Raw genomic sequence first — 27,011 nt, forward strand, 5'->3', positions numbered from 1 at the left:
TCTGAGTTTACATGTTGGATGTAAGGCACCAGTGCTCAAAAAATGCAATGCCAGGGCACCTTTAATTTCAAATCAGGCCCCTCCTGTATTCTATGTAAGATCCCTGTTGCATTTGTCCAAAAAAAAGCTCATTTGTCTGAGAAAACGTTGCTCATGCTGACAAAATGTGGAAACTTATTTTCAGGATCTTACAAGACTAGTAAATTATTTAACTACCTGTATAGACCATTATGAAGATCATTTATTATACTTGTATCTAAAAGCTGCAAACTTTGTGTAGAAATTGAAGAATCTGATCTATGAATGGGATAAAGATTGCATGAGTTTCTATAATTAGTGCTCGCATGGTTTTAACATACATGTGATTCTAAAATACCAATTTGTATATTTTTGTGCAAGAACCCAGCTAGAGCCAGTCTAGTGGGTACCAAGTCTGTTCCAGCAATGGTTACCACCAGTGAAATATGCATGACAGTGTAATGGGATGAAGGCTAGCATGTTAATTGATTACTTTATTGTTGTAATCTGGAAAGTTTAGGCCAGATGTGAGATGTTTGTTGAGGTATTTAAAATAATAAATGTATCAAGTAGTGGCTTTTAAGTCTTTGATTAAAATTTGCTGATCCTTTGATGGATTCAAGATATAAAAAAAAGGAAAGACAGACTAAAAATGATTTTGTTAATAACACTTAAGTATTTTGATTTTGTTATGGTCTTGTTTAATTTCTATTGCATTGTTCAAGCTGTTTGAAGTTAAAGTTTATGAATAATATTTCAGCTGTCCCTTGCTCATGCTTCCATTAGTATAATGAAACACTGGTTAAACATATTAAGTGGCACCTATGAACAACATCAAAAGTGTAAAACATTAACACATGCATCAGATGCTAATGGACATTAACATTGATCCACTGAATAAGGACATTGTTTGAGAAATTAGACATGGCTGGCTGATAACATTGCTTTACATTTAATTTTTGGGGATCCAAAATAAACACACAAGTCAATTTAATAAGTTTTTATCTTTTCCTGTTTGAAGTGTACCAATTGCAACATTATACAACAAATAATATTAAAATAATGGGCAGTTTTTTGGCATATGGAAATTGGAGTCGGGCTTGTGGATTTTTTTATTTTTTGACACCAGCCCTGGGCCTGTGTTCAACAAAATTATTCTTTGAACACTGTGTAGCCATAAATATCCAATGCATTGTTTGGTCATTATGATTTCATAATTGTTTAAACATTCTATAGTCGCACAGCACAAGACAAAATAGGCCTGAAAACCTATCTGATGGACTTACTAAAAGAATCCTTAAATTGTACAATTGGCCTGGGGTCTGTAATATATGTTAGTTTCTTACACAATGTGTTTTTAACTAAATAGTTTTGTGGCATTAACACTAGGGCATAACCGATTAGCATTTTTCTACTGATTTCCGATTCCGGATTTTGGGCATGAAATTTTTCCGATTCCGGATACGATTCAATTAATCGGAAATGCTAAATTTAAAGGTTTTTCAAATTAACTTTTTAAACCGTGTTACACACGTTTTGCATATCACACCGATGTCACAAGGGGAAGGATATGGCAGGACTATAGCAAAATGCAACGAAGTTCAAAGCCACAAAGAATCCATGAAATTTTTTATTTTTTTGCCAGTTCCGACCCATTCTTTGTTCAACAATTAGTTGATCTTGCCGCCAGGCTTTTATTTTCCCGCCTTAATCATTTATGTCGGCAAGCGGCCAGTTCCATCCTGTACTTTATTCAACAATTAGTTGATCTTGCCACCATGCTTTAATGTCGCGGAAAATAAAAATAAAACAGGCTTTCGTTTGGTCCTATAAAGTTGGCCTCTTGCAGAATCATTTTCTTTTAATACCTCATTAGCATGTGTCAATGTATTCAATATTATGCCTTCATTATTGAGGATGTTGACATAAACGGGTAGGACTGTATTATATATTTTAATAAATTTAAATCTTTCGGTCTAACTCAAGTATTATCGTTTCATCCCGTTGTGTTGACCATATTGGACTTTTCTGACTTCTTATTTAACTTTATTAACGCACTATCGAATGACACGCAGTGTTAGACACGGTGCTATAGAAATTCAACTTTATTATTTTTATTATCCGAATCGGTCGTTCCTGCCTTGTCCGACTCCGATTAATCGGAAGTTCATACTATCCGGTGGAATCCGATTTCCGGATCAAAAGTCGGTTATGCCCTAATTAACACATCAGTCCTACAGAACAAAATATTTGTACTCTAGGGTCAGGTTTATTTATAGAAAAGATGTTGTTGTTGTAGGGTTTAATGCCATTTTTCAGCACACGATAGGCTATACATGGCGGCCAGTATTAATGGTGGAGGAAGAACCCGGGAAATCCCCGGAAAGAACCACTGACCCTCAAGAAGCTACTGGCAAGCTTTCTCACATACCCACGTTGGCTGAATCCAAGACTCATACCCATGCAGACAGAGGTGAGATGGCAGTGATCTGTAACGGAGAGCGCTTTAGACCACTCAGCTACTCGTGGTCCAAAAGATGTTGCAACAACAAGGATTTTCTTTTATAATCTCTAAATACTTGATTAAGGACCTGATGAAATAAAAGTTCACCCTGAGATTTTACTAAAAATGCCAATCATTTAGGTGCCACATATTTTTTAACTAGTAAATCTGCTTATCATTTATTAAATTAATCTGTAAAAACAATGGAAATACTGCTGTTGGTTGAAATTCTGTTGTATAACATATTGAAGAAAAAATGATTTTTTGTAAGTAATTATTTTGAGAAGAAGCAGTGAATCAAGGTAGGATAATACTTGCATTAAAACAATAGCAGATCCAAAACCAGAATGACACCTTTTCCAGTAGATTGAATAATTTGGTATTTATTAATGTTTTCTTTTTGTTACAAGTTATTATATTTTTTGACAAGTTATTAAACCTCCTTAGAAAGTTTTTTTTTAAATTTCACCTTTATCTGGTTGCAATGCTAATTTTCACAACAGTGTGTCTAGTACGAGTCATTAGAATTTCAGATCGCTGAGCATGACATAGGTGTTACTGGTGCATAGTACGATATAGTTACTGTTAGCAGATAGAAAGACATAGTTACTGTTAGCAGATAGGAAGACATAGTTACTGTTAGCAGATAGGAGGACATATTTACTGTTAGCAGATAGGAAGACATAGTTACTGTTAGCAGATAGGAAGACATAGTTACTGTTAGCAGATAGGAGGACATAGTTACTTATGCAGATAGGAAGACATAGTTACTGTTAGCAGGTAGAAAGACATAGTTACTGTTAGCAGATATGAAGACATAGTTACTGTTAGCAGATATGAAGACATAAATACTGTTAGCAGATATGAAGACATAGCTACTGTTAGCAGATAGGTGGACATAGTTACTGTTAGCAGATAGGAGGACATAGTTACTGTTAGCAGATAAGAGGACATAGTTACTGTTAGCAGATAGGAAGACATAGTTACTGTTAGCAGAGAGGAGGACATATTTACTGTTAGCAGATAGGAGGACATAGTTACTGTTAGCAGATAGGAGGACATAGTTACTATTAGTAGATAGGAAGACATAGTTACTGTTAGCATATATGAAGACATAGTTACTGTTAGCAAATAGGACATAGTTACTGTTAGCAGATAGGACATAGTTACTGTTAGCAGATAGGAAGATGTAGTTACCATTAGCAGATAGGAGGACATAGTTACTGTTAGCAGATAGGAATACATAGTTACTCTTAGCAGATAGGAGGACATAGTTACTGTTAGCAGATAGGACATAGTTACTGTTAGCAGATAGGAAGATGTAGTTACCATTAGCAGATAGGAGGACATAGTTACTGTTAGCAGATAGGAATACATAGTTACTCTAATGCAGATAGGAGGACATAGTTACTGTTAGCAGATAGGACATAGTTACTGTTAGCAGATAGAAAGACATAGTTACTGTCAGCCGATATGAAGATATAATTACTGTTAGCAGATAGGAAGACATATTTACTGTTGGCAGCTAGGAAGACATAGTTACTGTTAGCATATAGGAGGATATAGTTACTGTTAGCAGATAGGAAGACATAGATACTGTTAGCAGATAGGACATAGTTACTGTTAGCAGATAGGAGGACATAGTTACTTATGCAGATAGGAAGACATAGTTACTGTTAGCAGATAGAAAGACATAGTTACTATTAGCAGATATGAAGACATAGTTACTGTTAGCAGATAGGAGGACATAGTTACTGTTAGCAGATAAGAGGACATAGTTACTGTTAGCAATAGGAGGACATAGTTACTGTTAGCAGATAGGAAGACATATTTACTGTTAGCAGATAGGAAGACATTTACTGTTAGCAGATAGGAGGACATAGTTACTGTTAGCAGATAGGAAGACATATATACTGTTAGCAGATAAGAGGACATAGGTACTGTTAGCAGATAGGAGGATATAGTTACTCTATGCAGATAGGAAGAGATAGTTACTGTTAGCAGATAGAAAGACATAGTTACTGTTAGCAGATGTGAAGACATAGTTACTGTTAGCAGATAGGAGGACATAGTTACTGTTAGCAGATAGGTGGACATAGTTACTGTTATCAGATAGGTGGACATAGTTACTTTTAGCAGATAAGAGGACATGTTACTGTTAGCAGATAGGAAGACACAGTTACTGTTAGCAGATAGGAAGATACATTTACTGTTAGCAGATTGGAAGACATAATTACTGTTAGCAGATAGGAAGACTTATTTACTGTTAGCAGATAGGAGGACATAGTTACTGTTAGCAGATATGAAGACATAGTTACTGTTAGCAGATAGGAAGACATAGTTACTGTTAGCAGATAGGATGACATAGTTACTGTTAGTAGATAGGAGGACATATTTACTGTTAGCAGATAAGAGGACATAGTTACTGTTAGCAGATAGGAGGACATAGTTACTGTTAGCAAATTGGAGGACATAGTTACTGTTAGCAGATAGGAAGACATAGTTACTGTTAGCAGATAGGAAGATATATTTACTGTTAGCAGATAAGAGGACATAGTTACCATTAGCAGATAGGACATAGTTACTGTTAGCAGATAGGAAGACATAGTTACTGTTAGCAGATAGGAGGACATAGTTACTGTTAGCAGATAGGAGGATATAGTTATTGTTAGCAGATAGGAAGACATAGATACTGTTAGCAGATAGGACATAGTTACTGTTAGCAGATAGGAGGACATAGTTACTTATGCAGATAGGAAGACATAGTTACTGTTAGCAGATAGAAAGACACAGTTACTATTAGCAGATATGAAGACATAGTTACTGTTAGCAGATATGAAGACATAAATACTGTTAGCAGATATGAAGACATAGTTACTGTTAGCAGATAGGTGGACATAGTTACTGTTAGCAGATAGGAGGGCATAGTTACCATTAGCAGATAGGACATAGTTACTGTTAGCAGATAGAAAGACATAGTTACTGTTAGCAGATAGGACATATTTACTTTTAGCAGATAGGAAGACATAGTTACTGTTAGCAGATAGGTGGACATAGTTACTGTTAGCAGATAGGAGGGCATAGTTACCATTAGCAGATAGGACATAGTTACTGTTAGCAGATAGGAAGACATAGTTACTGTTAGCAGATAGGACATATTTACTTTTAGCAGATAGGAAGACATAGTTACTGTTAGCAGATAGGAGGATATAGTTATTGTTAGCAGATAGGAAGACATAGTGACCATTAGTCAATTGGAAGACATAGTTACCATATTAAAGCTTTAGCCAGTGTAATTATTGCGCTGTTTAATTTCATTTTATTATGCACTTCTTACTTTGTCTTGATAAAACAAGTTTGCCTTTTCGAACAATTTTTATATTTGTTGTATGCACTTGTTTTCATTTCTTATTTCTTCTGTCTTACATTACAAAAATCTCAGTCAATTGTAAAAAGTACAGGTATTTTAAAGTCGTGGAGGACAACCATCAGACAAAAATGCTTATTCATTGAAATATTTCAGATACATTTCTCATTAGAGTTCTGAGGATTTGTCTTCTTTTCATTTAGTTGAATTGCTTTCATTTTCATTCGAAACTGAGAATTTGTGGTGAGATTGTGCACTTTATTCAACAAGCTATTCCTTCATTGGCAGTTTATATTTATTTCCTGAAATGCTTAGTATTTGCAAAAGAAGTGAGCTTGTCACATGATTGACTTTGTTTGTGGGTTTTCTTTGCCTTTCAAGTACATTGTGTTATCCATGCAAGAGAAGCCATAATGGCTAACATATCATTTTTACTATCTGACAATTGGATGTCAGGCTGCATTGAGCTAAACAATACTGTACTTCTCAATGGGTGGCTTTTGTCATCTTGATAACTATCAGTTGTAATAGTAGCCAGTAAATTACGAAAGTGATGGAACCTAACATCTAAGGAACACGTGCCAGTATTTATGATCAGATTGTTTATTTCTTTGTATGAAATAAAGTTACTTGATTGGCATGTTGGAACAGCTGTTTAGTTGAGTTTAAGAATCAACAAATGTTAGTGATATTTATAGGTTACTTCATTTGTATGGGAAAATATGAACGAGTTTTCAGAATGAATACTGCACGAACTTGTGAGTGCAGTATATCCTTCCGACAAAACGAGTTCATATTTTCCCATACAAATGCAGTAACCTTTTTATTATATGCTCATATTTTTATTCTACCTAAGGTTTAATTATATAAACAAAATACACTACAAGAAACAACGTAAATGAATGAATGCTGTATTCCAATCTAAATACACAAGCGCAGATTTGACATTACAAAATGACATCATTATTAATGCGCACATAGCTCCGCCCAGATAAATTTGAACTTAGTCACGCGGTCGACATAACTTTCAAAAGAAAATGGCGTGTCTAGTTAAAATTGAAATTTGCAGTCATTTTGTGAATGAATGCGCATTGCAATGACTTTTCCATTTGATCTGGAGTGAATATATTTTGGTATTTTGTTTCAATTCGACGAAAGTTTGTGATTTTGGACTGGATTCATCTGTGCAAATACATGAAATACATCGGATTGAAGTGGCGCGGGAGAAGCGTGTTTACATCTGCAAATGTTTTTCTGTTTCTGTCATTGAATGTTTGAAATCATAACGTGGGAAAAATATGAAGTCTTTCAATTGCAATTTTCAAAAAGATGCTATGGAATTTAATGTGTATTTCATTTTGAGTGCAGTAAGGAGGATGCAGTTGCACTTATCGAAATTACAGCACACTTTCGAAATGTGTGATCCACATTGAAAACCTATGACATGGCTCATGTAATTCGGATTTGCAGAATTAAGAAAAAACATTCTGAGGAAATTCAGGATGTAAAACTGTATATTTTATTTTGCCATTCTTATCACAAGATAAAGAAGATGGTATATGCACTTGTATGTTATTTGTAACGACATAATTGTCCATCTTTTATATAATGTAGCTAGCCTAAATCCATAACATTGTATCAATGCAGAATGTGCCAAAACAGCTGGGTTTTTTTGCAGTCCACGAAACATGTTTTAGTTCATTCAGTAACAAATTTAAATAACCACAACGTAAAGAGCCTATTACGCAAATGTATATGATTTGTTTGCAAATTAAAAGCGCTGGTGTCTGCGTCATTCTTTGTTTACAATAGAAAGTAGTTTCTTCATTCACGTGAATGCTATATGTGTATTGTTGCATGCGTTCAGTATCGGGGAATATTGAACGATACTGACAATGTAAAGTTAACGGGGGAAAAAATGAGCATATAGTAAATACTTATATTACTTTTGAGCACAAACTCATCATTCCCTCTGGATTCTGACTATAAAAAGCTAAAGGCCACTGGTCATTAGGGCCACTGAAGAGGGGTACCACTGGTCATTAGGGCCATTGAAGAGGGGTACCACTGGTCATTAGATCAGAATACACTCACACAGGACTCGTGTAGAATTTGCAAAATGAAATACAAGTGATTTCCAGGGGCCATCTTTGAAAATAATGTTGAAATTTGAGACACAGTGGAGTTTCTTGGTTGGCACACCTTATCTTCATTCTTTGGTTTCTGTTTGCCTGACATGGCTTGCCAGTAAGGAGTTGAATCTTGCTGTGCCACTGGCAACTGGCCAGACAGAATGCCAGCCTGTGGCATGAGTTTGCAACTTCACTAGATTCACCTGGGAAACATTTGAATGTAGGGCAATAGCCAGATGCTGGATCCCAAAGGGATAGCCCTCACACACTCACACATGTATAAACACATGAAGAAGTGAATCCTTTCAGTGGAGCAGTCACAGTGTAAGCATTTCTGTTATAGATTTTGCTGAAGCTTACACTGGTACAATCTGGGATACAGGTGGCCCCCTAGTAGAAACAAGGGAATTTCATCTAAGAGTTATTATTTCCCTTTGTCTATTTAAAAAGATATACTATATGATAAAAAAGACAGATCCCCCACCTTTTTTTTTGGAGGGCTGGATTCATTTGTACGTATCATTAGCAGATTGCAAGACTCATGTCATTTCTAGCTAATATGATATAGGTGTTATTCACTGATAGCAGGACATGTCATTTCTAGGTTGTAAGATGTAGGTGTCATTCACTGAAGCAAGACATATGTCATTGCTGGCTAACAAGATGTATGTGTCATTAGCAGATACCAGTATGTACATGTCATTAGCAGATAAAAAGATATACATTTTATTAGCAGATAGCAAGATATAGGTGTCTTTAGCACATAGTAAGTGTCCCTCCCTCCTCCAAGCTCCACATGAAGGGAATGGAACCAGATTTTAAAATCATTGTTCACATCGGCAAACCACCACCAGTCATTTCCAAAACTTTGAAAGCTGTCTTAACCTGTGTCAGATGAGTTGCATGATATTACAGGGATCAGACCAATACTTCATATCTCATAGAACTTTATGTTTTTATTAGTGTGGAATAAAAACCATGCCTGCTTCCATTCATCGGGGTTAGGGAAATTGTTTTCAGCCTGAAAATACAGGTTTTGTGCAGCATTTTATTTAGCTTAGTCTTGTACTCCTAAGCAGGGATACTCCCATTCTGTACCTAATAACATGGCCTCACACTAAAATTCTGTATGTCATTTTTGTCTTTTGGAAATTAAATACATGATATCTAAATAAGTTTTTGTTTGTTGTTGTCAACTGTAGTATACAGATTGAAGTTTATGAAATGTACAATGGAAGAAAATTGAATCCATTTACATGCCAACAGGTGCATCTCATAATATTTCTTACTAGACTGGTTCTCAAGCTGTAAAATAATCAGTAGTCTGATGCTGACACATATACATGCAAGCCTGTCTGGACAGGCAGGAAAATATAATCATGGTACCAGAAATGTTTCTCATTCACATCCTTTTGGAAAATCATTTGCCTTGAACATTGGTGTAAAAAAGTATGGTTCCTTATGCCGCATATTGCAAAGAAGAAAAGCCCATTAAAGGCCCCAGCATAGGGTTATAATGTTTTTGGTTTTGTTTGGTTTGGTGTGTTACAGTACATCAACTCAAGTGGTCTGTTTTGTGTTGAGGCATTTGGAGTTAAGGGCCTTGTCCACAGACATGCCATGCCAGCTGACCTGAGCTAATCAGACTGTACAATCAAACCCATACCTTTTCTATTGTGCATCTGGCATGCTTCTGTCTTCATTAGTAGCCTCTTTTGACACATAGGAGGACATATTGGGCTTATTTTCCTCCAAAAACCTGAAGGGTGCTGTGTTTTGGAGAGCACACAATATTCACCCTTTCTTCAGATGTCTGTAGATACAAATTGTACTAATGAATTAAAATTTCATAATTAATATGGGTTTACCTCGTTTCTGAGAATACATTGATTTATTTCACTAGTATTATGAGATTGGAATTTAATAAAGTTTATTGATAATTAATTTATTTTGATAGTATTCTGAAAGAGAAATTGGAATACTGTTTATAAATATTTTATTTATGTCAGTTGTATTCTGAGAGAGGAATGGAAAACTGCTAATAGAGAGAGTGATGAAATAATGTTTATTGATAACTTATTTTTGCCACTAGTATTTGGAGATAGGGATGGAATACTATTTATTGATAATTAATTTTTGTTACTAGTATTGTGATATTGGGATGGAATACTGTTTATTGATACATGTAATTAATTTTTGTTACTAGTATTGTGATACAGAGATGAAATACTGTTTATTGACAATTTTAGTTACTATTGTAATATAGGGATGGAATACTGTTTATTGATAATTTATTTTTGCCACTCGCATTCTGAGAGGGGTATGGATTTACTGATGCTTGATTTTTGTCACTAGTATTTTGAGAGAGGGATGGAATACTCTTTATTGATACCTGATTTTTGCTGCTAGTATTCAGAGATAGGGATGGAATACTGTTTATTGACAATTGATTTTTGTTTGTAGTATGGTGAGATAGAGATGGAATACTGCAGACCTGCCAACCCTTACAAGTTTGCCTTAAGTCTGACAAAAATGACCCTTAAAATATGGACTTACAGAATAAAAGGAAAAAACTAAAGAAATACAATTCTTGCGGTAAAATCCAGATAATTGGCTCATCCTTGTTTTATATGGATCCAGGTTTCTTATTAGCTTTAGTGGAATTAGAGAACCAGACTAACTGTACAGTAGTACCTCAGACACTTTAAACTACACATAGCTTTCCATGCAAAGCATCTGCATGATCAATCTGTTGATTATAGAATTCTTTTAAAAATATCATCCTGCTACTGATATATGTTAAAGACAAAAAGAAAATATAAGCGTCATAAAAATGTTTTGATAATCAGTACGGAAGAATAAAAATGAATACTCAGATTTGACTGAATAGAAGCAGGAAGGGACACAATTACATTTATTGGACAATACCTGTCAATTTGAGTTTTTCACATGGCAGTAGATATGATTGCTGTCATCATGTGAAATGAAGAAAAAATTCCAAGAATTACATCAAATTGGGAGATAGTAGCAACAAACCATTGAGCTTCAAAGGGTTTGGAACTGAAGTTTGTGTAACTGTACTAGACGTAAATAAAGTATAATTGTTTACTTTACAAACTTTTCAGATGAACACAATCTTTACCATCGATGCATCATTTTGGAATACCGAACTTTTTAAATACAAGTTTTCCAACTTGACAGTAGCAGTACATTATATTTTATTACATTTTACTGAAAACTGGTCAGACTTACTGAAAAAAATCAACTGCCTTACTGAGACGATCTTGTTAGGTCTGATACTGTTTATTGATAATTGATTTTGCCACTAGCATTCTGAGATAGAGATGGAATACTGTTTTCTGACAATTGATTTTGCCACCAGCATTCTGAGATAGAGATGGAATACTGTTTATTGATAATTGATTTATGTTGTATTCTGAGAGATGGATTAAATACTGTTTATTGATACTTGAATTGTATTGCTAAATTAAACATTTTTGTTTTGTGGCTTTTGGGATTTTAAATTATTGTCCTTTTTTTCCAGGTAAAGACTCTGATAGTTTCAGACGAATTTAAACCCAACTGTGCACTAGTCATCTTAGATTTTCTAATGCGACATGGTATAGTGACACCTGACAATGGTGAGTATGAAGCTGAAGGTAGACTTAAATACTGAAACCTTTAGCTTGTATGCTGTTCTTAAACAATGGCAGCATTTCATGTACAGTCATACATGGTAATAAGTAATATCCAGAATACTCCCAAATTTCTTTTTTGTATTAGTATTATGTTATGATAATGTACTATAGTATTGTAGTGCATTTGGTATATGCATTACGATATATATATATATATATATATATATATATATATATATATCACACCTGTATGAGTATGGTAAAGTATATGTTGACGATTTCTTACCTCACTCTCTGTATATCGACAAGACTTGTGTCTTTCTTTTGTTGTATGACTGCTAATAACTGTCTTCATTTGTATCCCATGTGTAGAAAGAATTTTAAAAAAAAAAAACCTATTTGAAGCTTGGTTTTATTTGTTTCTCTATACAGTTTGCTAAACTATATACTCGTGTAAAAGTTGGATCCAATTGCAAATTGCACAGACCTAGATCTGCCATCAATAGATCTGGGTCTGTGCAGCTTGTTAGGACTAATAAGTAAAGCAAACATCAACCCTGACCTCCCAGCAGATTATACAGTATCATATCATGGTCCATGTTAATTGCAGTTGGATCCAACCTATATGCATGTATATGTGGTAGCTTATGAACACTGTATGACTGGGTAGTTTGCCCTTGTATGTTCAAGGTGAAAGTTTTTATTATTATTATGCCACAGTGGCAGGGGCATGTAATTTGTCCTGACACCTTTCTAGTTCTTCTACACTGTGTTAAGATGAACGTGTTATGGCATTGTCTATCTGTTAACATTTGATTGTGGAGGTTTTACGGTTGGATAGATTTATTTTATTTAAACAAGTACCATGGCTTGAAATTGTATTGTATAACATAACCTAGTCCCCTGCTTTAAGGTCAGGGATGGAAATGTGGGGAAATTTGGGCACAAGAAGTCCCTATGGGATACTCACCCCACATGTTTGTCCTGCACAAAAATGCTTATGAACAGATGGCTGTCTGTAGCCCGACAATGTTTTTACCTTGCAGAGAGTCAGCACACTCATAAAGGGATGAAGAAACCCCCTTCTTCCTCCTATATTTCTCAATCCCAGGAGGGTATGGGATCTTAATCTCCATAATTCCATCAGTGTATGGGATTTTCCTCTTCCATAGAGGAAAAGTTTCCCCAGAGGGACAGTTTTGTTACAAGTCCACCTGGACTCAAAATATGACTTTTTTGTCCCAGGAGAGTATAGGATCTATCTCAAGAGAAGTAGAAAAGTGTGTGGCTCTAAAGAGTTGCAGTACTCTGTCAGCGTCAGCAGCCCAGAGAGCAGATCATGCCTCCCTTTGAAGGAAAAGCAGTAATCTTGCTATGGAATGTCTGATTGTAGTTTAAACATCAGATTGTCATCGTCACCAGTCTTGACCAATAACATGTCACTGGTATTACAACACAAGTAACATGTTTTCCAACATTCCGTCACTGTTCACTAGTCATACGTTTGGGGACACAGATTGGATAGATATCCACACTGTCTCTATGCCACTGATCCATCCCAGTAGGGATAGCAGATTGTCATGTATTTTTCTGACTAGGGATGGGGATTGGAGCAGAATCTCCCCCTTTCCTATGTCCCTGTCCACACACTTCAGTATGTGGGGAAGCAAATCTGCCTTCCCCTTCAAAGTGCCATGGATGTCCATACCTTGGCCTCAAAAGCAGACTGGATTTTACAGGACTCAAGCCTGCTTCATCTCAAGTGGATCTAAACAAAGAGGAGGGTGTGGCTGGTCCTCTCTCCTAGATCATTTGTGTGCAACTTCCTCCAGGGCACAGGCCGGATAAATGATATTTGAAGTCACACTTTATAAATTAATTGATAAAACTAGTTCATTGGACCACTGGCTGTATTTTGCCCTTGATGATTTGAGATATTCTTGTCCTAATAAGTAATGGCAGCCCAGTCAATCCCCACAAGTTGAGGGACAAGAATACCCCCTTTTCCCAGATCTCCCTTCCCGAAGGAAGGAGCCCAACAGAGACATTGGTATGAGAAGCTCTGCCTCCTCCAAAAAGCAAATGGAGGATGGTGATGTCCTCTTGTGTTGGTGGCTATTATAGGGTTTGATGAGGAACTGGCTGTGCAAGTCACTTCTCCCTTCCGATCCTTGCATCTTCTCACCTGTTAGTTCAGGTATTTGAGAAGGAACAAAATGTTCACTATGGCAGTTAGTGATATTTAGTACGTTCTCCACCAAACTTGTGTCCAAAGCCTTTGGTCTTAGAGGAAAAGAAAACCCTCTCTAGTTTGGAGGGACTGTCCAGGGCAGCATACACCCATATTTGTTTTTGCATGCTCAATCCATCTTTAAATCCCCTTCCTTGTACACTGGTGTATTTCTGGTGGGGAGTTTAGTGGGGACCTGGGCCACCAGGTCAAAACTCTGGTGGCACTGTAGATTAAGGCTTGTACTCATGTAACTATAGCTTTGCACGTCAATCTTTGTTTGGGCTGCCACAGTCATTTGAAAGCACCAACTGAAGGCACCTGTGAAGATGTCGAGGCATGCTATGTCCACATTCATTGCTATTTCTGTGGAGTTGCTCCACTTCCTCAGGGATGTTGCTCTGAATACTTCAAAGGTCTTGGTAGATCACAGTAAGAACCATATGAGAGCTGCTTTTTGAAGGGTCTCATTGATGGTAGTCTGCTGGTACCTATTTTGCATAGGGTTTAATTTTTAAATGAAAAAGAATTTCCCAAGTTGTCTCAATGGTTATCCTGGCAATTGTAAAGAGATCTTGTATGTGTTAGGCATTGTTAAGGAACTTGTAATTCCCTTGATTTTGCTGTATGATGAATGTAATTTGAGTTACAGGGTATACAGCTTGGCTTTACTTCAGATATGCACCTTTCAAACAAGTGTTAGTTCCCCATGGACATTATCACTTCCTGGATTTCAAAGCTAAATTTAAAATAATGAGCTCATAACAGTTTGGTTTTTACTTTTTATTTATTTTTTTCCATTGCATTTTCAGAATCTGGTATTGCATACTGTGGTAAAATTGGTTTTGCCTATTTGAATGACTTATAAAGTTACCTTACTAAGTGTAGTTCAGTCCAATATGTTTAGCATATAGGGGCAGCCATTTTAGTCAGTTGAGTGCTTAGATCATGTACAGTTTCCACAAGGACAGTGTTAAATAATTTTTAGCCACAGTACATGAAAGTAGCATAGAGGTGTGCTTTCATTCTCTTCATTTTGCATGTTGCAAATGGAAACAACTTCACCTCACTAATGTCACTCTGTGAGAAGTACATAACATTTTTGGAGTACCACCAAATAGACCATATAGGTATTATTATTAGATGATTTAATTTTGGTTGTATTGCTTGCATCAAAATAGTCCTTTTGAATAATTTTCATGTACAGCTTTCATTAGTAGCAAAGTACCACACGTCTCCCCCTCCCCGACTGCACGAAGAAATATGAATTATTTAAAAAATGCAAATTGCATTTTCTCAATACAGCAACCACTGTTATTAAAAAAAGACAGGAACATGCCACATGCCACAATTATTTCTGATCTGTCACATCCAATTTAAAGGGATGTAATAGATAGGTTCACAGAGGTCAAAGGGTAAAACATTTGCTAGTACAGTGGAACCCCGCTATAACGCGCCCCACCATAACGCGAATTCGGATATAACGCAGTCGTAGCATGGCTCCCGAAATTTCGTATATTCATTCACACATGGAGAAAAAAAATTTGGAGAAAAGTAAAAAAAACAAAACAAGAAATTAACTTCATTTTGGGCATGAGATTAGTTGTGACTTTTAAAATAATATGATCGTGGCATGGTTCCTGAAATTTGAAATTCATTTACGTGTATTTTTATCAGACCGTGAAAATATTTGTTTAACGTACGAGAAATAGTGTGTAAAACGTTTATTATAATTTGGTGGAAGAATTCGCGTATGACTTTTAATAATAAACGATCGGAACTTAACAATTTATCCAGGTTCTTTAAGTGATTTTGGAGAAGTGATCGTGTATGAATTCTAAAATAATACGATATATATAACGTACGAGAAATAGTGTGTACAACGCTTGGCTTCTGAAATTTATCAATTTGAACAGATTGTGGTGAAGCTCCGTATTCTACTCTAGAAGAGAAAACTGGTTTCATTAGGTTTTTGAATTGTTAAGCCGAAGTAAACATTATCGGAAGTGTTACTTATTACGGATCCATGAGTAAAGCCAGTAAATCATCTTTGTGATTGTCTTCCATGAAATCTGAATACAGTCGTTGCTCAAACAATAGCCGACATGGGCTTCTTATTTAACTGCAATCACAGCCAAGCAGCAGACAAAGCTGTGGTTGATACAAGAGTCGCACAATTTAATAAACATCAAAGGACGAAAGCCGCCAACATGTATGCTGTGCTTGGCGGTGTGATCAAACAACAAACAGTTGAAAGTAAATAATATCCACTTTATCATCTGTAAATTAAAAGGGTATGAAATTGTACATCCATTCAGCTTAATTTTGTTTTATATAAAAAGTGATTCGTAACCATTGCAGGCCTTCATTACTTAGTTATCGAGCTTTATCTGTGTACGTTGTTTGCTTATATAAAAAAATATTTTACTGTTATGGAAAAGCAAGTTCAAAAACGCAAGTCGTTTTCTGCTAAAGAGAAACTGTATGCCCTAGATCAACTAAAGAAGGGCAAACAACAAACTCAGCTTGCCAGAGATCTAGGAATCAGCGAGTCCACTTTGCGAAGGTGGAAAACAGATGAAGGAAAGCTCCGTAGTCTACCCAACATTCTTGAAGAGGAAACTGGTTTACAGCGTAAAAGGGTTAAGTTAGCTAATGACAATGTCCTAGATTCAGCTTTGTACCAATGGTTTGTACAAGCTTGCTCAGAAGGTGTTCCAATTTCTGGCCCAATCCTGAAAGCCCAAGCAGAGAAATTTGATCGCCATATCAATGGAGATGATTCCAAATTTAAGGCGAGTAATGGCTGGCTAGACAGATTCAAGAAAAGGCACGCTATCAGCCAAGTTCTTGTGTCTGGGGAAATCCGCTCCGCTGACAAAGAGGCTGCCAATTCCTACCCGATTGGGCTTAAAAAGTTGCTGGAGGACGGTTACTACACAGCCGACCAAGTTTACAACTGCGATGAGACTGGTTTATGTTATAAAATGTTACCCGATCGCACCCTTGCAACCAAGACTGACAGTCACAAACGAGAAGGTTTCAAGAAGAGGAAGGACAGAGTGACTCTCTTATTTTGTGTTAACAAGTCTGGCAGCCACAAAGTCAGACCTCTGATGATTGGAAAATCGAAAGCTCCCAGATGTTTTCATCATGTAAATATGAAGGCACTTCCATTTCAGTACACTAACAGCAAGAATGCTTGGATGAATAGCTCCATGATTGACGACTGGTTTCACAAAACATTCGTTCCAGATGTTCGGGCTCATTTACGAAAACTCAAGCTGGAGGAAAAAACTCTCCTCCTGCTGGATAATTGCCCTGCCCACCCCCCAGCGGAAAATCTTTTCAGCAGTGATGGCAAGATCAAAGTTTCGTACCTCCCGAAAAACACTACGTCAGAAATCCAGCCACTTGACCAAGGCATAATTTCCGTATTTAAACAAAATTATCGCCGTGAAATGATAAAGGGAATGGTAGCAGATAATAACGCATCCGTCGACACATCATTGGCATTACTCAACTTAAAAGAAGTATGTCACCTTGGAGGTAAAGCCTGGGATGCTATCACTGCACGCTGCATTGAACGATGCTGGATAAAGGGTCTTGGGCCAGCTTTTACGCCCTCGACACAAAATGATAGTGACGATGAGCTTGAATTTACAGGATTCACTGAAGACGACGTACGTTTAGCAGAAGAAGCACTCAAAAAATACGAGCACAGTCATCATGATATCCTTAACTGGTATTCAGTAGATGACATCTGCCCTATATACGAACACATATCAGATGACGAAATTGTTACAAATGTCAGCAGGAGGAATGAAGCTGCACAATCAGAACCTGAAACCAGTGACGATAATGATAACGATGACGATGGCACCCCAACTCCCCCACCAAAAGTGTCTGAAGCAGTAGTACATTTAGAAGCAAGTTTAAGGTGGCTGGAAACACAAGATGTTGACAGCGTCAAAGTCCTTCAATTAAGAAACATTCTTGACTTTGCTAGAACCCAACAGTTCGCGGCAAAGAAGCAAACGTCATTGGCTATATTTTTCAAGAAATGATGAAATTTAAATTTGGAACCACACTGACTTTGCACTTTGCGCAACGATTAATTTAGCAGTTTTCACATGTTTCTTTTGATGTTCATAAAATCTGAAATAAAAGTTATTTGCACGCTGAAATCATGCATTGATTGTTAATTATTCTTGCAGTTGTCGCATATGATAAAATTTTAGCGGTATGAAATTTGTACAGACACCGTATGTAGACCCGGGAATAGCTGTATGCAATGACCGTACGATATCAGACGGCAAGTAAATGGTTTCAATATTTTGTTCATCCTATATTTTACACGATGAATTCAGACTATTACAAAATTATTGAATATTTTAAATCTGTATGATTTTCAATGAAATTACATCCATTATGGATGAACTGCATGCACGACGGCACGGTAGCATACGGTGTTGATACACTTTTCATGATATAGCGATAGTCTGGTATTATTGGTCAATCTGTATTATCATTCAAACAAATAAAAATTAGTAAATGTTTTTAATGCACAGTAATAACCTATAAATATATTAGCCATCGATTATTTTGAATATATCTTAATTAATGCATTCCAGTTAATATTCATCTGATGATAAGCCGACTTTTGATCATTGTACATGTATACACGTATATGTTCTCGGAAAAAAAGTTAAATATTGTAAAACCCCGCATTAACGCGACCCCGCTTTTAACACGATCCGATTTTATGGACCCCGATCATCGCGTTATAGCGGGGTTTCACTGTACTTCTACCCCAGTATATTGAAGAAAGCAAATCTTTGCCATCATTTTTTCCTTAATTTTATTACAAAATAAATGAAAAGAAATATTTATGCAATATTTTTCTTTTTTTAAAAATTTTAAGATGACTACTGTGTTAACAACACCAGTAATTTATTTCTAATGTCTCTTTTCAGAACCAAACTACCCATATTTGAATGAAATGATGCATTTCCCCTTGCAGAGCACATATCTCACCTTTGGAGATTGCTGTGAAAATTCTCTGAACTAATTTCTGCATGGAATCAATGAAGAGCCAACAAGATAAGTTTGGGGCACAGCAAGTTCCATGCCATCAAAGAAACTGATGAATTGTCATGCTCCATCTACGTGACAACAGCTGTCAGTCGCTCACTGCATATCAAAGTTTCTTGTGCATAGCTGACGAGTCTCAATTGTTATGTCTGATTTGTTATGCAATTGTACCAGGATGGTTAAGTTTCTTTGGCTTTGGACCAGCATGATCTGAAATCTTTCCTTTTTTTCTTCACATTAAAATATACCGTATTTGACATAGTATCTGCACATGATTTGATAAGTTCTCATCTTTCTTCAGAACTTGCCATAAGAATTTCCCTTGATCCAGGTATGCCACGTAGGAGTGAAGATACTGCTTAAACTTGTATACAACATTGTGATCTTCTTTAAATTTAAAAGGATGCTTGTCTGATGTCACATTGCCATTTAACTTAATGGGTTCAAGCGGTCTTTATTGATTATAAACATTTTTGGATACACAGTGTACCATCAATGTGGAGAGTTTTCAGTATAGACGTATGGAACTAATTCTTTCTTGTATGTATATACACTTGATCGGGACATTGTTCATCTATGTGCATTTACTGTCATCTGTGTGCACTTACTATGATGACCTTAAACATGAGGCTGTTTGCATAAATAATGATTTTTAAAATGCACATTGTACATATGAAATTGAATACGGTATAGAGTCATATTAAATTCAATACAGTATAGAGTCAGATTGTTACAGTTCAGCTACTTGTCATCAAATTTTTGTCTGCAAAGCACTGGCAAGACAGGGATCACTTCTCTGACAGCGTTGTTTTGTTTTTATTGTCAAAAGCATAAGCTTTAAGTTTTGCACTTAGCTCGTTTAATCTGACACCATTGTATTTTCAGTCATGAAACACTAAAGTCACCATTGGCATAAGTAGGTCATAGTGACCCACTTTTCATACTCCAGTAATTTCATGACCATTTTGCATTTAACTCTGCCATTGTGTCTAAAGTCATTAAACTTGATGGGTATACTGAGAAAAAGTAGGTCCTGGTGGTCTACTTTATTCTCTCAAATGATCATTTTCTTTCATTTAGCTCAATTTATCCAAGCACTGTTGTTATACATAGTCATGTGACTTTATACTTTATTCATCATGGGGGATACTGCTCATCCCAGGCAAAAGGTCACAGTGACCTACTTTTCATTCTAGTGATTACATTTGGTTTTTGCATTTAGTTCAGTTTCTCTTACATTGTTGCATGTACAGTTATGAAAATTGATTGCGTTTATCTTGGGTATTTTTATCACGCTAGGCAAAATTATATCACAGTAACCCATTTTCTTGCTCTTGTGATTTTGCAAGTTGGATGGATTTTGCAACAGAGTAACAGGTGAGACAGCATTCTGCAGAATTGTTGTTATCTTTATCACAGTAAAATTTTCCAAAGAAAACCTTGATATGTTTTTTGAGTACTCACTTATAAGTCATGTCCAACTGCAAACTGCACAGACCCAGATCTGCTGCCACATAATGTGCCTGCATATTTAGCTCTGTTCAGTTAGGAGAAATCAGTAGAACAAATAACATAGACCTTGATCTGCTGGTACATTATATCATGGCAGATTAGTGTCTATTGATTACAGTTGGACTTGGATTGCATGCAAGTATTGATGGTAGGTATAGCGTATAGTTAACTTGGTGCCTATAGATCACCATTCAAGTGGTAGGATGTGGATCAATTCATTACCATTCCAAATGAAGTTCTGAATACAGTGAAACTTCCCTGAACTGGTATGTCTGTGGACCAGCTTTCTCTGCACATTGCCTCATATATTGTTCCCAATTTGGCCTGTCTAATAGTAATTAAACCTAAAACTTTATGCCTCTATAAAATGCCCAACATTTATAGTATTGACTGAGCCTGGTTCAGGAAAGCTTTATTTTATGTGAATTGGCAGTCGGACCATAATTATCAAAAGATTTTGTTTATTTTGTGCACTTTTAAATCTTTCTAATGTTTCAAATCAATACCCAATTTAATACTAGTTTTTTGTATTTTTATCCATTATAATCATGAACCTAATTCAGAGGAATTTAACTCGTGGCTCATATCAGGAAAGTTTACATCTTGTATTAGAAGACTTCATCCTGTCTTCATTTGCTTGAGGACGAGAAGACTAGTTCATTTTCAGTGAGAAGTATTTTGTTTAAGTCCACAGGTTAAAGACCAGAAACATTTTATTGGATGAATGAGTCTGTGTCCATGGTATAGTAGTATAGTTTGTAAAAGATGATAGTAGAAAATTCCAGTTAAATCTACCACTTTTGTAAGTCATTGTGGGTAATTCTGGTTGTTATCGGTATTAGGTTATCCTTTGCAAAAGTTTAATTTATTTAGAGGCATGGTAATGTAATAAAAGTATAAAATTATACAAGTTTTATGCACTTTGCCTTTAATACCCACAATAGCTTGCTAAAATGACTGATTTGTACCAATATTTCCACAGTCTACAGTCAACCACAGACATCTATGCATTATACTTTTATTCTAATTTACATTAATTTGCCTACTCAAAATAATTGAATCTTCAATGTTGTCAAGGTTTGTAATTATTATACAGCTCGTCATTGTTATAACAGTGTATTTGGATCCATAACCACTAATCGCGTTATATATGAAACCATGGTATAGTGAGTACAGCAATATAAACTGAACTTTAGTATAGCAAGAACCATGCCTGTATTGAAACATGTTATAGTGGGAATTATTGAATTTTGCCAAATAATGTTTGACACAAGAAATAAAGATCTAACATAAAGCTTAATATTACTTTGTTTCAGCCCATATTGTCATATATTTGTTGAACCAATTCAAGTACAGTGTTTTAAATTTGGTCTAGGAGTCTATAGTGGTACTGCATAATATCATGAATCACATTATAAAGTGATGCATTATAATGAGGGAGGCCTGTATTCTTTTTGAAGGGTTCATCTATCAGACCATGTTGAAATATATTTTGATTTAACATGTATTTAATGTTTCTACATAAAATATTTACCTGGTCACATTACTTGAGGATAACTTTCTCATACCTACAAATCCATTCACCACCCCTCCCCCAGAAAGACGTAAAAGATTTTGAGTGTGTGTATACATATTATGTAGACGAAGGGAAGCAACTCTTACAGTGTAATTCCTTATCTCTACCTGTTAGATGGTTACCATTATTCCCATATTTACCAGTTTTCGCTTTTGCTTTCATGAAGTAAAGATGTCCTCTTTAGAATCTATTTAAATTTATACTTCAGTTTCGTCATCCATTTTTTATTTTCATTGGTGTGCTGTTCTGACTGCCAACCATTCAGTCCAGCCATATGAATGAACTATCTATGATTGCAGTGGTCAGGAGTCTGTTATCACTGACTAGTGAACCCGCATCCAGACAGCTGTACCAACCATACCACACAAACTGTCCTGACTGCAATGCATATACTGTCTCTGGATGTGGTTCTGACTGCCAACCAACTGGTCCAGCCATGCAAACAAGCTAGGTACATATACAGTGGTCAGTACTTTCTTATCTCCAGCTGGTGAGCTGGCTGCCCAGATATACTGTATAGCTAGCCAGCCAGATGGCCAGGTGACTTGGCCTACCAATCCTATGAAATTTATAGTAACCCACATTATTTGCAGAGCCATATGAACCAGCAGTACCGGACTGGCATTCCATAATGCAGCTACCACTGATGGCATATCCAAACCAGCCATGCCGGACTGGCATTCCATAATGCAGCCAACACTGATGGCTTATCCAAACCAGCCATGCCGGACTGGCATTCTATAATGCAGCCACCACTGTATGATCCAGCCATACTGGACTGGCATACATGCTCTTTGAATCAGCTGGGATTTAGTGTGGGTATACACCTTTCTTCCATCAGTTTTAATTATGAAGATAATTGATACTTGAGGGGCACAGATTGCAGTATCTCTGATTGCCCCACTGAGATGAAGCATCCTGGATCAAAAACTGCTCACGGTAGAAAGAGATATTCCCAAAGAAGTCATGGAACCTTGACTCTGCTCCTGCGGTCAAGATTACCATAATTCCATCTATGTCCAGAGAAAGTCCTTCATCACTCCTGGCATCTTTCAATGATGATCTGATCAGAAAGGAGTTTGTAGCTTCAATCATGAAGAGTATTGCAACATCTGAACATCCTTCACATATATGGGGAGATGTTGTCAGTGACTGCTGTCACATCAGTGTTATAACACCACTCTCAGCATCCATTCTGCAGTGGCAGACTTTTTTCTTTTTCTCTTTGAAGACAAGAATTTAGCCCCTATCACAATCAAAGGATACTGTTCCATGATCTCAGGCATGTTCAGACTTCATGAAAGAGATGATTTTGGCTGCAACAAGGCAAACTCCAACTTGTGGTCCACTTGTGACATAGGCAGACCACACTGACTCATACTATTCTCAAATGAAATCTCTTCCGAGTTTTGACATGGCCAAACTCCTATTAGTTTGAGCTGCCATCCTCCCCATCAGTGAAGTAGCTATAATTCATGATTTGCAATTTATGAGAACACCGTATTCAGCTTGCAGAGTGAGTGAGCTACATACAATATCCATAGATCCAAACCTCATATAGTTCTGGTTTGCAGGTTCAGTCATTCTAATGACAATCTAGTTTCCTTCCTAGGGGCCTCAAGTGGCCGAGTGTTCTAAAGTGCTCACTGTTCCGGATCACTGCTATCTCACCTCTGTCTGAGTGGGTTCAAGTCCAAGGCTCGGCTAGCGTGGGTATGTGGGAAAGCCTGCCAGTAGCTTCTCGTGGGTCGGTGGTTCTTCCCTGGGTTTTCCAGGATTCTTCCTCCACCAGTAATACTGGCCGCCATGTATAACCTATCTTGTGCTGAAAAATGGCATTAAACCCAACAACAACAACAACAAGTTTCCTTCCTAAGAACAGGTTGCTGACACTAGTCAACCAACAATAACTATTTTCTCCCTCTCCTTGATCGATCTGTTCAGAGAAGCAAAGCTGCAGGACCCTGTATGTACCCTTAGATGTTACCTGAGATGCATGGACAATATCCACATAAACTGTAAAAGACTTCCTACTAACAAAGGCATGAATGCAAGACATAACCCCACAATCACTGTCTGTTCGGTAAAAGGGAGTTATTAAGTCTATGGTTTGTGAACTCTCACAGGATCAGATGCACTATTGAAGATTTTAACTCATGAAATATGATCAACTTCTGTGATTCTGGTTTTGAACATTATGTCTCAGTTCAGTACATTGCCGAGTCAGCTGAGTAGCATGTCTAATGTGCCTTCTCTAGAATCCATTTGCATGACAGTGGCCTCACTAAAGAGAGAACTGAATCTTGTTGAGTTAGTGGTAGCTGCACAGACAGTGAACACGATCCAGTCATGAAAGCACATCCTTAGACCCAGACATGAATTTGCCACTTACACTGGAGTCGCCTTGGAACCTTTGATGGTGAAACAATAATCAAATACAGAATCCCGATGGAATCTCCCACATACATCCAGAATCCCACTGGAATTTCCCACATGTATGAAAACAATGCCTCTTGTGCTAAACTATCAGTAGGAAAATCCTGTTACCACTGGGTGATGCATGTAACAAGTATGTCTTTCTCCTTTTAGCTGTTCTCATAATGTATTCAGATAATGTATTGACAGAGAAAGCAAATATTTTAGAAAATCATTACAAATAATCCGTCCCATCCTTTATGGTTTTGTCAAAGTAAAACCTGGTACATCCTGGTATAATAACCAGTGGGAATAAGAGTTGCTTCCCTTTGTCTACACACTATATATAGATGCAAACCTGTTTTTTTGTTTTTCCAGGAGGGCTGGAATCAGAGGTATCAAAGAAATTTATCTTAATATAATGTGATCAGGTAAGTATTATCAGAGAAACTTAATTTAAGAAATCTACTTCAAATTATTTTCATTGTTTTGCTGCATGTTCAGTGCTTCCTTTTTAAATCTTAAAATGACATATTGTTTCTCCAGCATGTGCAAAGAATTGTTTTCTTCAGTCTGCAACAACATGTTTGAGCTTCCAAACAATGTGAGTATTTTGGGACATTTTAATTTTGGCACTTCAGTATTTGGGATTTGTTAAGTTAGCCAGTCAGTGTTAATTCTGTTGTAGGATTAGATCGAAAATTTATGTGCTGTCATTAAAAGAACATACTAAACATTAATTTGAAAACTGCCAAAAACTTGCCATATAGTTTTAGAACACTTAACATATAGTTTTAGACATAGGTGGATTAAATTTAACCCCACTGTGCACATGGAGGGAATATATTGGTTTTACTTTATGTGCTTAAGTGGAAACAAATCTGTTTGAGGCAGTAAATCTAGAACAGTGTCACCCTTGGCCATCAAGCTTTAAGTGTTAGTGCATTCTGGGATTGGAATTTTCATGTGATGGGTAAATGTGATCATCATTTACAGTTACTCGCTTGTGAGTCCAACTGCAAACTGCACAGACAGATCTGCCATCACATAATGTTTAAGCAGATCTGGATCTATGCAGTTTGTTAGGAGTAATCAATAGAACAAACAACATAGACGCTGATCTGCAGGCACATTAAGATATGACAGATCAGGATCTTTGTTATTTGCAGTTTGACTCACTTATAAGTGAGTATATATGGTACACAGATTGCTATGAAGTCTTGTCTCAACTTTCAGTAGTTTTATCTTGTGGCTACAATATTGCCAATACTGGCGCTTCAAGTCTTGAATGCATAATGCATTAGAAATAGGTCCCTTTGACCTTCTTTTGATACTTTTGTTTTTTAACGTATCTTAGTTTTATTCTTTCAGTAGTTTCAGAGCTTTTTAAACTCGGCCAAATTCTTAACAGCGTATTTGAATAAGTACGTTTTGGCATTTTTAGCCAGTCATACCTTCTGAGCTTTTAACTTAATGTGGAAAGATTATCAGAGATGAACTATTTACATAATAAGATCAAATACTGTTTTATAATACTCCAGTTTTCAAGGGACATAATGAGAATTCTCTTTACATAATACATCACAGGAATGTATTGTCAGCATAACCTTTTAATGTCCTCCCTTCTCTCCCAGTGATAATGTTTATGCATCCATCCTTCCATTTATAGACAAGTTGTTTTCCTGTTTTTGTTGGTGGGCTGGCATTATGTGATGGGAGAATCCTGTTTTAGTTCCATGGTCAAGGTCACAAGATCCCAGATTGTAACTTTGGTTTCCATATGCTAAATTAAGTTCTTGCACTTTAGTTTCTACAAAAGTTATAACTGGACCAGACTTCAGTCTAGGTAGCTCCCACAGTTTTTTCCTTAGAAGCTGAAAATGTGAACTTGGATTTGGCAGAAGTGAAGTTTCCTGCAGTCATTTTTGATCAGACTTATTAGTTTGTAAGCACTCTGCAGCACCCTGTGGATTTAAGGTTCAAAATGTCAAAGATAGTCACTGGTCATTTTGTGAATTTTCACCAAACAAGTCATACTTCTTGTGGTAATGTTTCATTTTGAGATTTGGTAGAGTTAGTTCACCAGAACTTACTTTTCTTCTACTTTTTGTCATCAAGTATCATAGGTCAAAGGGCAGGTCTCATTCCGTACCAGGTTAGATTTAAGTAAGTTCAAGGTTGCTAAATGTAAATGGTGATAAACACCATATATAGTAGTTACTAGCAATAAGAGATCATCGACATTTCTAATGATAATCAGAACTACATGAAAAGTAATAGTGACAAGATGCCAACTGGAGGTAATGCTAGAAAAGTTGCTGACAGATTCTCATTTCAGTCTTTTTGAAATAGTAGAGGAGCTACAGTGACTCAGTCATTAGCATAACAGATTTCAATCAGTGAGTTATGAATTTCAACACTGCCTGGATCAGCTACCATGGTGTATCTTTGGGCAAGTTACTTTACTCTCTTTGCCTCAGTACTAAATAGTCTTTCATGTCCTGATATACTGCTGATCAATCAATC

At 36.5% G+C, this 27,011-nt stretch overlaps 1 protein-coding gene across 1 annotated transcript in view; it reads left to right on the forward strand.

Moving 5' to 3' along the window:
- The window catches only part of LOC149787951 (uncharacterized), a 58,130-nt gene extending 35,292 nt beyond the window's left edge, over positions 1 to 22,838 (forward strand). Inside the window, exons 8-9 of the mRNA XM_089974215.1 lie at positions 11,565 to 11,661; positions 18,865 to 22,838. Of these exons, the coding sequence (XP_089830341.1) occupies positions 11,565 to 11,661; positions 18,865 to 18,959 (192 nt within the window). The 3' untranslated portion in view covers positions 18,960 to 22,838. The remainder of the gene's footprint in view (positions 1 to 11,564; positions 11,662 to 18,864) is intronic.
- Positions 22,839 to 27,011: the final 4,173 nt, after the last annotated feature.

The sequence above is a fragment of the Sinohyriopsis cumingii genome, chromosome 11, assembly GCF_028554795.1.
Source record: "Sinohyriopsis cumingii isolate HCF-2022 chromosome 11, ASM2855479v2, whole genome shotgun sequence".
In the NCBI taxonomy this organism is placed as follows: Eukaryota; Metazoa; Mollusca; class Bivalvia; order Unionida; family Unionidae; genus Sinohyriopsis; species Sinohyriopsis cumingii.